General features: G+C 50.4%; 2 protein-coding genes across 12 annotated transcripts; one reads left to right on the top strand and one right to left on the bottom strand.

Moving 5' to 3' along the window:
• Nucleotides 1–1496: 1496 nt before the first annotated feature.
• On the bottom strand, nt 1497–6711 carry TMEM176A (transmembrane protein 176A). The gene is made up of 7 exons (XM_046670301.1): nt 6620–6711; nt 5651–5837; nt 4704–4814; nt 3500–3556; nt 3133–3348; nt 2471–2581; nt 1497–2101 (listed from the first exon to the last, which is right to left on the bottom strand). The coding sequence occupies exons 2-7, from the start codon at nt 5819–5821 to the stop codon at nt 2060–2062; spliced, it is 708 nt and encodes a 235-aa protein (XP_046526257.1). The 5' UTR covers nt 5822–5837; nt 6620–6711; the 3' UTR covers nt 1497–2059.
• Nucleotides 2468–14718, top strand: TMEM176B (transmembrane protein 176B). 11 transcript variants are annotated; one of them, XM_046670293.1, is made up of 9 exons: nt 2468–2603; nt 2986–3147; nt 7207–7273; nt 10014–10225; nt 11979–12089; nt 12438–12494; nt 12716–12943; nt 13886–14005; nt 14390–14718. In XM_046670293.1, exons 2-9 carry the CDS (start codon nt 3058–3060, stop codon nt 14480–14482), a joined length of 978 nt encoding a protein of 325 aa, XP_046526249.1. In that variant the 5' UTR covers nt 2468–2603; nt 2986–3057; the 3' UTR covers nt 14483–14718. The 11 variants fall into 11 exon arrangements, with proteins under 11 accessions (XP_046526249.1, XP_046526250.1, XP_046526254.1 ...); XM_046670295.1 differs by lacking the exons at nt 2468–2603; nt 2986–3147 and adding exons at nt 4767–4891; nt 5603–5771 and having other exon boundaries at nt 7210–7273; XM_046670294.1 differs by lacking the exon at nt 2986–3147 and having other exon boundaries at nt 2480–2603.
• Nucleotides 14719–16710: the final 1992 nt, after the last annotated feature.

The raw sequence follows: 16710 nt of genomic DNA, 5'->3' as shown, positions 1-16710 counted from the left end.
TCTGTCTGAGTTGCATTCCAGGTAATTTCTTCATACCTATCTTCTAGCTTACTACTTCTCTCTGCAGCTATTTCTAATCTGTTTACTGGAGTTTTGATTCTAATTACTATAATTCTCATTTCTAGAAGTTCTCTCTGGGATTTTAAAAAATCTGCTTGATCATTTTTTGATAATCTCTTCTTTTTGCCAATACTTTAACTCCCTTTTTTATATCTTTAAATATGTTAAACATGCTAATTTTATATCCTATATCTAAAAGTGGCCATAACTGAAGGATTTGTGCTCCTGATTTGATATTTGTAATTTATGCTGAATTTCAGGTTTTCTTTTCATACTGTGAAACAGTGCTTTTAGGAATTATTTGAGGCCTAGGTGAGGGTGAATTTCTCCAGCCTTTGTTTCTGACAGGGGTCTAGGGTCACTACCATCTCGAGGACTTTAAATTCTTTTCTCTGGATTTCTGGATCACCTAAGCAGTAGGAATTCAATCCGTAAGTCTGTGTTAGAGTCAGCTTATCTTCATGAGTCTTCATTTCACTCCTTTCTCCAAGAGTCTGCTTGTCATATCCTTAGACGAGGTAGATTTCTTTTCCGATTGCCCCATGAAATTGCAGATTTATACAGGGTTCTTCACTTTGACTCCCCAATTTACTAGCGGCTCTAGGATTTGTTGACTGTCTTCAACACAGTTATCAAGTGCAGTTTTGGGTTACGAGAGTTTTGGCAGACGCCACTAAGGCAGTGTGCAGGAGAGAGGTAACACAGAGGGCTGCTCCTTACAAGTCCTGCTTGCAGGGCTGGCCCTTCGTTGTCTTCTTGGAATTTGGCTTTTGGAATGTTCCTATGCTGATAAGGTTGTTTTGCGTGCCTGGAGCACTGAACTCCATTGTGTCTGCTTGCCTACCCTGCACAAACTGTGTGATTTCAGGTGGACATCTGCTTTTCTTCTGGGAATCTTGAATTGCAGTAGTTGTGCAGGCAGAGTGTCTGTGTGCCCAGGCCCCAATAAAAACTCTGGCCTCTGAATCTTAATTGGGCTTTCCTGGGCAGAAACGCTGCGTACGTGTTACTGTGTGGCCCGTCACCAGGGGGAGAATGTAGGGAGCCTGCATCTGGATTCCTCCAGAGTCCACCTAACATGTCTTTTTTCCCTTGTTGATACTGCTGTACATCCTTTTGCTCTAATAAAACTCAGCCATGAGTACAACTGTATGCTAATCCGTGGGTCCTTCTAGTGGACCACAGGATGTGTAGGTGGCTGTGGGACTCTGAAACAGGTAGATACTGGTTTCAAGACTCAGCTCTCTGAATTCATGCTCCTACTTCTATTATGGCCTATTCAGGTTAGCCATGAATTAAAAAATGTCTGATTCGTATTTTATCCAGAAGTTTTAGATGTTTTTTTCAGGGGACCATTATTCAGGGTTTCTATTTCACCATATTGTTGGATGTCCTACCTTTAAAAAAATGATTTCCAAAATGATTGCATCTTGGTGTTATGTTATCTACTTTTTAATATTTCCACACAGTCAAAATAAAAAATCCATTTCTCAAATTGCCAAGCATTCACCCTCTTAAATCTGAATTGTAGAGGGCAGGGCTCAGAGTCTCAGCTCCCCTCATCCTTCGTACCCAGGACCTACAGACCCAGGACCACCCTCAAAGAAAGTCTATTTTCAGGGGCAGCAACTCTAGACCCAGAGGGGAGGTTGGGAGTGGGAAGAGCATTGTAGGTCTGCTAGTGGCTCATTCTCCGCTGCCTCCCTCAGCCGAGAGGAATTCCCTGGAATAACTAAGCAAGAAGCTGGGAGCAACGACATGAGAGTTTATTATCATCGCTGCTCAAGAGGGGACATGAAGCAGGTCAGAAGGGTGAATGTGGGCAAGAAATGGCAGGAGCCTCTATGATGGTTGGTGGGGCAGGGCAGTGGCCATGGCTGTGACTGTGGGGGACAGATAACTGGGGCTTTTCCCCGGTCGAGTTCTTCTTCCAGGAGTCAGATGCAGTCATGCTCAGTCCAGAAGCAGCTCCAGGCCTGAGTCCTCAAGAGAGGCAAGGCTAGATCTCATTCCCTCCCAGCAGTTTCTTCTGGTCTCTTTTCTAAGGGAGGAGGAGGGGCGAGACAGCCCGATGGGGAGAGAAAGCCCAAATTCTCTCCTCTAGGGCAGCTTAGTTCTGGAGTCAACCAGATTCAATATCAGCCTCACAGTACCTGATGCAAAGAGCCCCAGGGTCCCACAATGGATATGGACTTCCCTGGCATCCTGGGATCTTTGGCCTGGGGGCCACCTGGTCAGGCATAGGGGCTCTCTGGGCTGGGCCACCACTGGGGTAGAAAGACAGGCATGATGCCTCTTGAGACTCATTGTAATGGGCTCTTTTCTCCTCCCCAAACCATCCACTCTCCATTCCTCTCCTCTGGACAGCCCTGCCGCCCCAAACATATAGACGTGTATGTTAAGGACTCACCTCCTTAGGTCGGAGTCTTCTCCAGCAGTACAGGCAAAGAGGGGCCAGAGATGCCAGAAGCAGCAGGACCCAGACACCCAACAGCATGGCCCGGATGCTTATGAACAGGGCCTGGGGACAGAGGAGTAAAGCTGTAAGTACCAGAGTGACTGTTGCCATCTGTGCTCTGTCCCTACATTCATCCCCGACACAGTGTCACTCTCCACGCCTTCATCCCTAAGTCTGTAGCTTCTGGAGGGGGCTGAGGAAGGAGCTCTGCATGGACGGGGTGGGCGGGGGGGGGGGGGGTCGCAGCAGTCAACGCGTCTAGTGTGCAGAGGCAGCCAGGGACCTCTCTTATTGGACCTCAGCAACCTCATCAGAACAGTGACAGGCTTGGGCTATGATCTGGTTCCCGACAACCCCAACACTTGAGAGAATCAAGGGAGAACACACATTTAACACCTTTGCAGCACTTCGCACACTTGCAATATTGCCTCATTTCCTGTTGTTTCAATGTTTGTATTTCCCTCTAGTCTGTTTTGTTCAATGCCACATCTGTGGTGACAGCAGTCAAGTTTGGGGCAGAATAGGTGACACTCTTTTTGATGGACAGCCTTTCTCTTGTCCACTGTCTGGAATCTCCCTGCCCACCGCCTGCTGCCGCCACCCTGCACACCCACCTTCAGCATGTTCAGGTAGGAGAGGCATAGGTGCAGCCTTCTGACTTCTTCTGGACTTGGAGTGTGGGGGGCCGAGGTGGGCCAGCTTCCCGAGGGAGAGATATCACAGATATCCTCAGACTCAAAGTGATACTCATAGAAATTACAAGCCCCAATGACAACGGCAGCAGTGGCCGTGGAGAAAGCTGCAAGGGCGAGCAGGGTCCTCAGCTGGGCCTGGTGAGGAGAGGAGGCAGAGAGAGACCTTGGTGATTCAGTGTCTCCTGGAGCCCAGCCCCGTGAAAAGACTGGGAGGCCCAGTGGAACTGGCGTGTGATGGGGCAGAAGGCTTGGGCCTCGTGTCAACCCCTGCTCACCCCAAACTCACCAAGTAAAAGCCACCTCGTTTCTCATAAATGAAGGCAATGGTTCCAGCCAGCACAGCCTGGGGAGAGATTCAAGACGGAGGGTCAGCACAGGAAAGGCAGCCCCTCCAGCTGCCACTTCTGTTTCCCTCTGTAACTGCAGCAGATAGAGCCCAGCATCGCTGGCCCTTCCCCAGAACACTCTATGTGGACCCAAGGCTCTGAGCTAAGCTTTGCTGTCTGTAGTAAGGTAACAGTGAAGGAATTGAGGCCTGAACCAAACTCCTGAGGCTACAGGACCTTCCGTTTTAGCGACTTGGAAAAGTGCTTCTGGTCTAGCCAGGTGTGAGCTCTCCCTCCCTTTCTTTGTAAGCAATGCCAGGTGCTTTATGAAAGTTCCAGATGGCGGGTGGAAGTCTAGGTTGTTGGAGAAGCTCTCAGGACAGGATGGGTCTCCGAGCTGCCTCAGGTCTAGGCACTGTCCTAACAGTGCTCAGCAGCCCACCTGGCTGGGCTTACAGAGCAGGAGGTCCGGTATATCCCGGTGGACAGATGGCTCCGAATACCATTTGGCAATTCTCTTACTAATCTGAGTGTTTTTTTGCCATTGGGTGGCTGAGGATGATTACTTTTGGCCCCTCTCAATAAATAGTGTGTTTTGCTGTTATTCTGTGAGTGTGGGTATGCTAAATGACCCCTCAATCCTGCCATGACCTCCCCACCAAGCTCTTATTGCGGATTGCACAGCCCATCTGGTGACATTAACCACTGTCGTTCAGTGATACCCACTGGATTCCCACCATGTGCAGGACCTGCAGAGGGCAGTGAACGAGCAGCAAGCGGCCCTTCCTTGTAGGGTACACCCTCTCCAGCACATTCTGCCTCCCACATCTCAGTGCAAGCCTCTGGAGAGGAGCTTGGTCCTAGATCCTTAGTTGATATTTGCTGTCGAAGATGGGGAGAGGTGGCCAGCCTGGTGGGAGAGGCCCTGGGCAGGGAGCCGGGAGAGCTGACTGGGCGGCTTTAGACAGACCACCACTTCCCTAAGCTATTTTCTCATCTGTAGAGATAGGGAATCGGCCTTGATGACTCAGGGTCTTTTTGCTTGCTGACACTGTACAGCACCATGTGGATGGCGAGGGTGTTGATGGCGACAGTCTATGACCTCTGACAGCAGGTCCACCTGCCCCTTCCCGGGCCCATCAACCATCCTCCGGCTGCACTCACCACCACGCCTGTCCAGATGGCAGCTCCCGAGTTCCACACAGGGGAGTAGTAGAAGAAATGGAGGAATCCTCCTAGGACCCCACTCAACACCCCCAGCACGATCTGCACCGCCTGAAAGATGAAGAACTTCAGAATCCGGCTCCCAGCTTCCTGGGCCTAGGAGCAACCCTCTGCCCCCAAGACTTGCGGTAGCTTTGAGGACCTGCCACTTCAAGTATTAACAGTTAGAACCCAGGAAAGAGAAAGAGAGAGAGGAGAGAGAAAGAAGGAGGGAGAGGAGAGGTGAAGAGAGGGGAGGAGAGGAAAGGGGAGAGGAAGAGAGGAGAAGAGAGGAAGGGGGAAGGTAGAGGAGAAGGGAGGGGAGGGGAAGGAGAGGAGGAGAGGAGGGGGAGGGGAGAGGAGAGGAGAAGGGAGGGGAAGGACAGGAGGAGAGGAGGGGGGAGGGGAGGGGAGAGGAGAGGAGAAGGGAAGGGAAGGACAGGAGGAGGAGGGGAGGGGAGAGGAGGGGAGGAGAGGAGAAGAGAGGAAGGGGGAAGGTGGAGGAAAGGAGAGGGGAGGGGAGGGGAAGGAGAGGAGGAGAGGAGAGGGGAGGGGAGGGGAGTGGAGGAGAGGGAGGGGAAGACAAGTCAGCCTATGCTGGTGTAGAGGGGATGGACTCAGGGTTCCACCAGCTAGGACTTTAAATGGTCAGTGGGTCCTTTGTACCCCTTTAGCCCACAGCCTACCCTTCCTACTAGAGCTTTTATTGAAAAGGCTGGTCTGTGAGGAAAGAAGCCAGAGACAGAACACAGGAGAACTTGATTTCTAGTAACAAGATAAAACTGGCTCAGTGTCCTATTCAGAGAGGCTGGTGGAGAGTGTGCTCAGCAAGAGGATGGGTCTTCCCTTTCCTGATGCAGAGAGCCTGATGCCCCCTTGGGCCCCACGAGGTGGGCAGCCCTACTCACCCGGGAGGCCACCAGCAGCCGCCTGCTGCCCAGGGTCTGGGAGGAGGGCCGCAGCAGGGAGCACCCGCTCAGCAGGAGCTTGCCCAGAGCTGACTCCTGGTGGATGTGCACGTCGATGCAGGTGGGCTGGGGGCCCCCAGGGGCCACGACACCACCGTCTACCATCCCCATGCCTGTGGACACCTGTCTGGGGGAGGGAGGATGGGAGTGTCATGGAGAAAAAGTTGGCAGAAGGTTTTCACTGGAGTTCAGGACTGGTGGAGGCCCCTAGTCACAGAGCGGCACGGCAGGTCCTCCCTCTCAAGGGCTGTCATGTCAGGACAGCCTGACTCTGCTGGGGCTGTGGTGACCGCTGAGCCCTCTGGAACCTCCCCCTTCACGCCACATCTGCTGTGTCCCCCTACCCTCCTCCCAGGGCCTTGGGGTCTGGACCAAGCAGTACCCTGTATTCCTCCCCTTTCCACCCTCTGCTCTCAGCCGGCTCCTGCCATCGTGGCCCCCACCCTGGCTCTTCTCCAGGTCTCTTCTCCTCCAGAGCCCTCAGGCCACCGACAGAACCCAAGTCCCAGCTGCCTGCTGGGCTTCTATTGTAGCAGCTGCTCCCCAGCTGGGCCTGGGGACACCCCTCAGCCCCTAAATATCTCCCTCTCCACCAACGGCCACTCAGCCCCACACTGCCTGTTCAAGCTGCCACCGCCCCCAAGAAAGGACCGAGCTGTGGGTGAAGGGGGGGTCACAGGCCAGACTGACTTGCCATCAGACAGGGATGCACTTGGCCTCTGTTCTTGCCACCTTCCCTAGTCACATCTTCCACAGGGTGGTGGGTCCCTCCCCCACTCCCTCCCCAGCAAGTCCTGAGGGGCGAGGTTGCAGAGACCTGTGAGGGGGCAGGAAAGCGAACCCCTTGGGGAGGGGGGCTGTGAGAAAGGTCTCTGAGAAAGGGCCACCTGGGCTGTGGGCCTGCCTCACCTGCTCTCTTCAGGGATCTGTGGCTGAGTGTGTGAGCAGGGAGGGCCGGGAGGGTCTGAGCTGGAGCTGAGGGCTGTGCAGAAGCAGGAGGGTGTTGGTGGAGTGCCAGAAAGGGAAGGATGGAGGCCAGACTGGTGGGACTTCAGCGTGAAGCTTCCCAGAACTCAGCTGGGCAAAGGGGCCCCTCTGGGGTTTTCCAGCCGCCGGAGGATCACTGGGCTCTGGTGCTGGAGAGCTTGGGGGCCAGGTGGGTAGCCTGGGAGACCTCGGAGCTGACCAGCCCTGGGAAACCCCATGAGGCTGTCGTGTCCCCAACCACCACCTGGGTAGGGGCTTTCTGAACAAAGATTTGCCTGTGCTGTATGTGTGCCCAGTGTGTGTGTTGTCTGAGTAGGCACCAGTGTGTGAGTGTGTGTGTGTGTGTGTGTGAGCGTGTTCTGCCATCTCCAGCCAACCTGATTATCTGCTCAAGACTGAACCCCCTAGAGGGGCCCCTCTGCCTCAGCTATTTTCTGGGATGTGATGCTGAAGGGCAGGCCCTTCTCCCTCCCCTCCTTCCTTCAGCTCTCGTCCCTCCCACCCACCAGCAGGTCCTCAGCTCTAGGTCGGCTCCTCCCAGGCCTGCTCTGCTTTGTGGCTGCCAGAAGACAGCAGGTAAGCAGGGCTATCACAGCTCCGGGGCCCCTTCCCAGGAGACTCTCACCGCAGGACCCCTCTCTCTCTTGGGGAGTCTCCAAGACCAGTCCCCAAAGCCTCCATCCTGTCTCATAGGATGCCTTCTCCCCCATTCCTGGTTCCCATAGGCCTTGCTTAGGAGGGATGGGTGTTATAGACAGAGGATGTGACCCTAGGAAAATGGCTGGGGAGGCATGTGTCTGGCCCCATCAGCCTGGCTCTCCCTCACCCTCAGTGGTGCCTCAGGCCTTTATTCTGCATGGGGTGGCTGAAGTTCAGGTTCAGGTGATTTGGTGGTGAGAGGTCCTCTGGAGTGAAGCCTGAGGGTGGAGGGCCCAGGGCATAGCAGGGATCTTGGTCCTCTGTCCTCAGCTCCAGCGGCACTGGGAGGAGCTGGGCAGAGAAGAGTGTCCAGAGCAGCAGGGAAGAGCCCCACAGCCTGGAGTCACGGTGGTGTGGGAGGGGAATCTTCATGGGGCTGGCCTGCTTCAGTGGAAGAGCAGGGGGCTAGGCTGATCTGGGGGCGGGAGTCGGGTGAGGAGAGTGGTGGTACCCAGGGGGCTCAGAGGGAGCTGCAAGGTACATTCAGGGCTGCAACATGATGCTGAACTCCTGGGCCCCAAGGGAAGATCTGGGTGGAATCTGAGCTGGACTTCCTTGTGTGTGTCTGTGAACACGTCTGAGCCTCCTTGTGCATCTGCAGAATTGTCAAACACCTGTCATTTATGCCTCAAAGGAGGCCAGGTAGGTGAGAGAGTGAAACCACTTTGAAAAGTACATAGAATACAGATGGGGAGACTTTAGGATTGCTATTTTTGCTGGTGTTATTAGAATTGTTATTAATAATATTATGATTTAAATGATGGTAATTAAGTAGGAGGCCCATTAGAGTTACCTACAGAGAATTTCTATTGAAGCTAGGCAGGTTGATTCTAAAGTGCACACACAGAAGTAAGTGAGCAAAAATGGCCATGAAAGAAAAAAATAACATGAAATAGCTCAACTAAATATTAAATGTATACTCATAATTAAAATTGTGGTGCATGACCCATCAGACACACCAATGGGCAGAATATAAAGAGTAGAATAAGCCGGAATTCCTATGGGAATTTTGCTTTTGCTCAGGGGAGCATTTCAAATCAGTGGGAGAAAGATGATATATTCCACAAACAGAACATGCCCTCCAGAAGTAAACCATCTGGGAAAAAAAAATAAAAATAAAAACCCAACCTAACTTGGATTCATATCTTCCAATTTCCAAGAGAAATTCTAGACGGATCTACATTTAAATGTGAACTGAAAGCATAAAACCACTTTGAAGAAAACACGAAGAATTATTTTATAATCTTGAAATGGGAAAGTCCTTTTTAAGTAGGATGTAAAACCTAGAAATCGTAAAAAAGATCGAAAACTCGGATTATATAAAAACTCAAGCAAAGTCAAAGAATACATCACAAATTGTAAAGAAATATTTGGAGCTCGAGTCACAGATGATAACTTTTCAAATACACAAAGAACTCCCGTAAAGACCAAAATGAAACAAAGTAAACAAGAAGGATGTAGGCTATGAACAGAGAGCTCATAAAAGAAGAACCGAAAATGGCCATTCAGCATATGAAAAGATGACCAACCTCACTCATAATAAGAGAACCAGGAACTGAACCTCTCCTGGAAGAGCCACAGACGGCAGATCAGCGGTTGCCTGGTGCAGGTGTTGGGGATTTATTCTGGGAGGAACCTTAGGGAGGTTTTTGCAACATAGAGATGTTCTGTATCTTGACTCCAGTTGTGGTTGCACAAATGTACAAATTTGCCCAAACTTGTTGAGATATACACTGAAAAGGGAGCATTTTATTGCCTAAAATTGATTAAAATCTACATTGGAATGTAATTTTCCTGATATGCATTTGAAAGAGATTAAAAAGTTTGCTGACACCTTCTGCTGGCCGTGGGGAGGGGCTGTGGGTAAGCTGCGACCTTCCTCCTGCCTGTGAATTGCATGGAGGTCGCTCCACGACGGCAAGATCCATCAAAACACACATGCGCCTTTCCACTGACCTGCAAACTCCATGTTGTTTGTAAGAAAAAAATAGGTGTCTATCCATATGAGACTGCTTAAAAAAATTATGATGCATTCATACAGTGGCATACTCCGTAACTACACAAATGAGTGAGGAAGCATTTTATGGACTGATGCAGGATTATTTTTAAATGTGGTTCTGTGAACAAGTCATTGTGCAGAACAGTGTGTTTGTGGGAAAACTGGGGGAGGAAATATCATTGTAGGATATGTAAGAGAATGATGATATTAGTTTCCATTTGGAGGGCAACTAGGTGGTTGGAGAGAAAGCTAGGAGAGAGGGTTTTAAAGGTATACCCTTTCGTATTGTTTGAACTTTTTCACCGTATGAGAGTATTATGTGTAAATATGTATACTAAGTCACTGAAATAATTCAGATTCCTTTCTTTGTCCAACCTGAGACCCGGAGAAACTTTATTAGATAGTTTTGGGGAGAGGTCCAAGAATATATGTGGTAAAAGACTCTAGAGCCGATTTGGCTTTGCACCCCAGATTAAGGTCACCATGACATTGATACCTACACTGGAAGGCCCTTTAGAACTTGACAAGGAGACTGTTTTCTCTCCCTTCACTCATGTGATGTGTTCCTTTTTGCCTTACCTCGTTCCCAGACCTCACTTCTGTACGTCTTCTCCCCAGCAGGCACGATGACCCAAAACATGGTGACTCTGAATGGAGTCGATGTGGCCTCCACGCTGCCGCAGCCCACCCACATCAACATCCACATCCACCAGGAATCGGCTTTGGCACAACTGCTAAAAGCTGGAGGTTCCCTGAAGGAGCTCTTTTCTCGCCCTTGGGACAGTGGCCCTTCCAAGGCCAGGAAAAGCTATGGGCAGCTGGCACTAGGGGTAAGAGTGGGCTGGAGAGGCTGGTTAGTGAGGTGCCACAGAGGAGGACACTCTCCTTCCTCAGTAGGATGCAAAAAGGAGAATGGGTTGAATCCCAATGAGAACTCACTATTTATATCCCGTCTTGTTTGGGAAAAGAAGGTTTTGGAAGGTTCCCCACAGAAGTTTGGATGAACGAGAAGGCTGGACTGCTTGGATGGATGGTGCAGTGGGGCAGTGCCGGCCAGAGGTGGGGATGGGTGGAAGAATCCCTGGGGGCTGTTGATTCAGATTAATGGAACCCACATGCACTGAGGGCCTGCAGATGCAAGGCAGTAGGCTAGGCACCTCAGGGAAAACTGCTCAAAGGATCCCTGGGCTGCAACCTAAAGGGGCTCAGCATGCATCAGAAGGGATCAGGCAACTACACAAATGCCTAGAATTAAAGGCAGATTAGGTGATGTCCTTGGAGGCAGGGCGGCATCCTGCAGGAGTTGGCATCTGAGCCAGACCTTTAGTAGAGAAAGAGTGGGTTTAGACAGATAGAAGCAACGGAATTCTAGGTTAAGAGAGTGGCAGGAACAAGGGCAAAGAAGCCAGAAAGCACAGGGCAAGTTCTATCAGAGTAAAGAGAATGGGATTCATGGCTGATTAGCCTGGAAATGCAGCCCAGGGCTATACTGCCGAGAGCCTTGAATGATGGGGTGAGGAGTCTGTCCTGAGTCAGCTTCCATAGTGGGAAGGCTGTGGATGGATTCTAAGCAGGAACCTGGGCTTTAGGCTGCCTCACAGCTAGAAGGTGTCCAAGGAAGAAGTACAAGGGTCTGCGCCTGTGTGGTCACAGCAGAAATGACGAGGAAAGGGAGGAGTCCAAATCCTTTGTGGATAGGGTCTCGGTGACTTGGGAGTGAAAGGGTTTGGGATACAAGGGAGGAGAGGAGCCCAAGAACATGCTGAGGTTTGGAGTGTGGCTGACCAGGAGATTGGAGCCCTGGAAGTCAGGGGAAGGCAGACGTTGGAGGTGTGGGTGGGGTGTGGAATTTGGGTGTGATGAATCTGAGATGCTAGCAGGACATGCAGGCGGTGATGTCCAAGAGGCTGTGATAGTCGGATTCTCCAGGAAGTAGATGCTGAGTTGGAGTTAGGTGTGCAAAAGGTTATTGGGGTGTAAGAACTAGGAAACGAAAAGGGAGGGAGCAGAAATGGGCAGGGGGAGACATTAGACCATGATGTAGGCCTGACAAGGTCTCTGCCAGCCCAGTGGGGAGCTCTGGAGCAAAGACTGCCCTTCCAGGAGTTCCACGTTGGGTGGAAATGGCCGTTGTACACTGCCTTGCTTAGCCATTGGCTGGGCAGCCGTCCCCAGAGTGTGCCCTTGGCTTGAAAGACGAGGGGCCCTTGAAGGAGCTGACCACTGTAGGCTGTCAGCTAACCACAGTCTTTTCTTGGAGGGGGTCTTTTTCACCCATCATGGATAAGATGATGTGATTCCCAAGGGAGAATAAGGAGAAAAAAGTGAGAACCATCAGGTGGGATGACAAAAGTGTGGTGTTTAGGAAAAAGTGATGAAGGCTAAAAGCCTGGCATGTCAGAGGGATGGGGAAGAATAGGACATGCTGCTTCATGGACGGTAAGGGAACAGAACCTTCCAGAATCAGAGCTGCAGAGAGGTCAAGGCAGAGGAGAAGGAGAGGAAAGCCACCTAGGTGGGAGCTGGGTGGCTGCTCCTGAGGCTTGTGGGCTTTGTGGGAAGGAGTCTGGCTCTGTCTTGCAGGTGACCCAGATATTGCTGGGGGCTGTAAGCTGTGCGCTTGGAGCGTTTCTCTACTTTGGACCCTGGACCGAGCTGCGTGCCTCAGGCTGCGCCTTATGGGCAGGGTCTGTGGTGAGTAAGGAAGGGGCTGTGAGCTCAGTGGGAGGCAAGCCATTGAGCAAGGAGAAAGTTCCTTTGGATCTGGGTCAGGCATGTGGGGAAGAGACCCAAGACCCGGAGTCCAAATGCCCTTTGCCATGAGGAAGCTGCCTTAGGGGCCTGGCAAAACCCTTTCACTCTCCATTTTCCTCTTTACGGCAAGGGGCAATTGTAATGGAGTCCTGTCCATATGCCAGGTTTCTTTGCCTGTCCCTGGGATCCTGCTCCAATTAGTTGTTCTGGGAGCTATTGGGGGAAGGGTGATGGAGATCATCTCAGGAGAGTAAATTGGAGGTCTTTTCTGGTGTCTTCTCTTCCCAGGCTATTACAGCAGGAGCTGGGACCATTGTCCATGAGAAGCACCGGGGCAAGCTTTCAGTGAGTCTTGGGCATCCTCTGCCCCCTCCTATGTCTCAGTCTTTCTGCTCTAGTTTCCTGTCTCCTCTCCTTTGGTTCCCAATATCCCGGGTTCCTTCCTGGAGGGGTAGGGAGGTTTTCCTGGGCTAGGAAGCTGGAGAAGAGGAGACAGGTTTGAGGCTGGGACCCCATGGCTTTGCCATCAACAGAGGGAGTCTGCATTCTGAACTTCTCTCTTTTAGGGCTGGGTGTCAGGTCTGCTCACCCTGGCTGGCGTTGCCACGGCTGTGGCTGCTGTTGTCTTCTGTGTGAATAGCTTAACCTGGCAAAGTGATGGCTTCGTCTACATCGACACTGTGTGTGATCCCCCAGCCCCTACCTTCACAACCACTGGGTATAGATGGATGCAAAGAAGCTACGGCTCAAGCTGGAGAGAGGACTATTGCAAAGTCTACATGCAAATGCTGATGGTGAGAATGGAAAGTCCAATCTTCTAGGGACTCATCAGAACCATTTGTTCCCAAGGAACCAGGGCACTGGAAGGCAGACACGTAGGCTCTCTGTGCTTGGACCTCATCCTAGGTCTTTTGTTCACGAGGTTTTAACTTAGGCTGAAGACATTTCTCAGACCTTCATGACATGAAGATTCCCTGAATCAAAGGGGATGAGGGGCAAAGAGGAGACATTTAAGAGAGGATATTGTGGGCCACCCTCTGTCTTTCCCGGTGTGTGGCTGTTCCAGTTACCTATTGCTGCATAACACACCACCCTAAAAATGTAGTGGCTTAAAACTACAATTTGTTATTATTTCTCACATTCTGTGGGCTGACTGGGCTCAGAGGGGCAGTCCTCACTTGGGTTTTCTCATGCAGTTCAGATGTCAATGGTGGGTGAAGTCATCTGAGGGCTCATCTGGGCTGGACGTCCAAGATGATGAAATCCATGGCTGGGAGCTCAGCTGGGGCTATCAGCCAGAGGGCCTACAATGGCTTCACCATGTGGCTTGTACTTCTCATAGCACAGCAATTAGGTTCCAACAGGGAGCATCCCACTGAGAGCATTCCAAGAAGTAGGAAATGGAAGCTGCCAGGCCAGCTAACGGCTACCCCGTTAATTGGCATAGTGTCACTTCCACTGTATTTTATTGGTGAAAGTGGTCACAGACCCTTCCAGATCCTAGGGGCTGGAGAAATAGACCCCAGCTCTTCATAGTTGGTGGTAAGGTCATCTTGCTGGCAAGCAAATGGGGTGGAAGCTGTGGCTGCCCAAAGAGTTGGAAAATGCAATCTGCTTTGGTGGGAAGTAGTTAGTTGGACAGAATCTGATACCTGGCTGGGCTGATAAGGTGGTAGTAAGAGGAGATTCAGAGGAGTGGACTCCTGACTGTATCTTTTTTCTTCCTTTATCTCCAGAACTTGTTCCTAGGAATTCGTGCTCTGCTCCTGGCTGTCTGTGTCCTGCAGGTCATTGTATCCTTGGCTTCCCTGGGTGTGGGTCTTCAAAGCTTATGTGGCCAGAGCTCCCGGCCCCTGGTGAGCTGTCAGGGGGGCACTGGGGAAAGAGAGGGTCTGGGTGGTTGGTGAGGCTCTGGGAACAGGGAGAAACATTGGGGCCAGGCACACTGCCTAGCAGAGTCATGCTCAACCTCACTCAACTTCTTTCCAGGGCTCGGCTCGTCCCTTTGCTCTCTGAGGAATCGGTGCGTCCTGGGTTAACTTCCACCCTCTGCTTCTCCATGCCCTCCTTTACTCTCTTTTTCCCACTTTCCCTCTTTTTTGTCCTACATCTTTGTCTAGCTCCCCTTCCATGGTCACCTTTTCCTTCCCCTTCTTTCCTCTTCCTGATTTCAAGTTCTATGAAGCTAACTCTGCCCCATCCTTTTCCACCCAAGAATTGATTTCCCCCTGTTTTTTCAGGATGAGGAAGGGTCAGAAAAGAAGCTCCTGGGGGAGAATTCAGTGCCTCCTTCCCCGTCTAAGGAGAAGACCACGGCTGCCATCATCCTGTGAGCTGCCAAAGACCCTGCCTGGATCCCCACATGTCCCTGCGGAGTAGCCCAGGGTGCTCCCCCGGGCCCATCGCTGCCCTGTCCCTCATACTTGCCTCTCCTTTGGCCACTGTCCACCACCTCCTCCTCTCCCCATCACCCTCACCTACCGTTCCCACTCCAGTGTCCTCAATTCAAGGAACAGGTATTGTCACATTTTCCCCAATGCTGATTAAACATAAACAACCATGAAAAATAATTTTGCACAGAAAGGTTGTGGTCTCCTTCTGTTTATACACATGGCATTCTGTGAAGGGCCTTTGTGTTGGTATGGATGGAATCAGACGAGAGTGGATTTGTCACATGGAAACAAGGTCCCAATGAGACTAAATTTAATTATGTTCTGCTCTATATCCCAAGTGGCAACACTCCTTGTTATGATTTCCTTCTGTTCAATGTAAAGTGAAAAAATCTCTCATATGCTTAGAATCTTTTAAAGACAATCTACTACGACTGTCTTTAAGCATCTACAACCTGGACTTGAATATACAGAACTATGTGAATCATGGAACAAGATCTCTCTCTTCCTCCCTCCTTCCCTTCCTTCTTTCTTTCTTTTTTTGTAGTAATTAGTGTTGGTTCTCTCTCTCTACGTACACACCTATTATTCTTCACTTTCATTGTAAATGATGTGCTCAATTTGTTTTTTACTTTTTTCATTTTTTTATAAATATATAATAGAAATACATAGATGTGAGCATTTCTAAAGGGTAAGAAAACAGGTTATGGTCTGGAGAATTAAAGATGTGATAGTCTGGCTTTTTTCTGATTCCACCATAGTAAGCAGCCTTGCATTTTCATTATGAAATCTTATGAAATCTCTGTGAGGTAGGTTTCCTTACTGAGCAGACTCACAGGAGAGCAACTAGTCTTCAAACCAAGCCGAGTGGCTCAACGCCCCCACCTTTATCCACTGTGCAGTACTGCCTCAGAGGCTGCGCTGAACACGTGCAGCGCTCCGGCAGTGAGGGGGGCGTGGCCCCAAGAGTGGAGGGCCTATGTCTCTCTCCCCGGGGGCTTCTCACTGGCCTAGTCCCTCGATGGAGATTTATAAATAAGCTTGTGTAATAAAGGCTCACGGAGACAAGGCAGAAATATGTTCAGAGTATTGGGCAGAAAATGGAGGCATTGAACAGGGGTTACCAAATTACAGCCTGAGGGTCAAAGCCTGTCTGCCACCTATTTTTGTAAAAAAACCTTTATTGAAACGCAACCACGCTTATTTGTTCACACATTGTCTATGGCACCAGGGCAGAGTTGAGTAGTCTCAACAGAGACTGATGGCCCACAAAGCCTAGAATATTTACTACCAGGCCTTTTACAGAAAAAGTTTGCCCTCCCCTGGCGTAGGGGGCGGTGGGGGTGGCTAGTTCTACTGGGTGATTGACAGGCGCCTATTTTCCTCCTGCTGCCTGTGTGAATCTGGCCCTGGACTGGCTGGCCTGGAGCTTGCTGGAGAGGCAGACCCTCCGCCCTACCCCAGACCTCCTGAATCAGAATTTGCATTTTCACAGGATCCGCAGGTGCTTCTTGGGTTCAGCATGTTCCAAGAAGCACGGGTATACATAATCACATCTAGGCGGCTTGCCGGGGAGAATTCAGATATGGAACGAGGCCCCTTGAATTTAATCTTTGTTTTAATTCTTTTTATGAACTTGCTAACCTTAGAGTTTTAAAAAGGAATTTTAGTGATAAGAAACACAAACCCAAGATGCTGGTAAGAGAAGGCATCTTTACTTTCTTCCTTAGCTTAAGATGCTATTAATTAATGTCTGTGCTTCAGTGTTTCTCAACCAATCCTTTTACGGCCAGACCAGATAGAAATTCTTATCATTTCTCATTCTGGTAAATAAATGTCAACGTGGGTTTTTTTTTGGTGGTTATTGCATGAAATGGTCTCTTACTGTCAGAGTCTGGCAACTTCTTCCTTTTTTCTCCTGACGTGTCTAAGTCTCTGAGGGAAGGTGGTCTCCACTATCTGCCCTCTCTAGCCCCCCCTGCCCTCCCTCTCCCCACCCTGTGAGTGACCTTGGGAGTTTCTGAATCTTTGTTTTCCTTTTCCGTAGGAAATAGGATGTCATGCTCCTCTCCCTGGCTTTTGTTTACTTAGATGACAGCTAAGCAACAGTTGTGCAGTAGACAACAGCTATTTGTCTATTTGCACAACTCAGTCGTGGTGATGAAGCTGTA

Source organism: Equus quagga, chromosome 8 (assembly GCF_021613505.1).
Source record: "Equus quagga isolate Etosha38 chromosome 8, UCLA_HA_Equagga_1.0, whole genome shotgun sequence".
NCBI classification, from domain to species: domain Eukaryota; kingdom Metazoa; phylum Chordata; class Mammalia; order Perissodactyla; family Equidae; genus Equus; species Equus quagga.
The sequence above is the reverse complement of the archived record's forward strand: the minus strand, read 5'-3'. Positions and strand labels throughout refer to the sequence as shown.

Coding starts and splice junctions, on each gene's coding strand:
- TMEM176B (XM_046670288.1), top strand. CDS start 6,982: ATGTGTGCCCAGTGTGTGTGTTGTCTGAGTAGGCACCAGTGTGTGAGT. Junction 12,090..12,437: donor CCTTATGGGCAGGGTCTGTG/GTGAGTAAGGAA, acceptor TTCTCTTCCCAG/GCTATTACAGCAGGAGCTGG. Junction 14,006..14,389: donor GCCAGAGCTCCCGGCCCCTG/GTGAGCTGTCAG, acceptor CTGTTTTTTCAG/GATGAGGAAGGGTCAGAAAA.
- TMEM176A (XM_046670301.1), bottom strand. CDS start 5,821: ATGGGGATGGTAGACGGTGGTGTCGTGGCCCCTGGGGGCCCCCAGCCC. Junction 3,557..4,703: donor CCATCTGGACAGGCGTGGTG/GTGAGTGCAGCC, acceptor ATCTCTCCCCAG/GCTGTGCTGGCTGGAACCAT. Junction 3,349..3,499: donor AACGAGGTGGCTTTTACTTG/GTGAGTTTGGGG, acceptor TCTCCTCACCAG/GCCCAGCTGAGGACCCTGCT.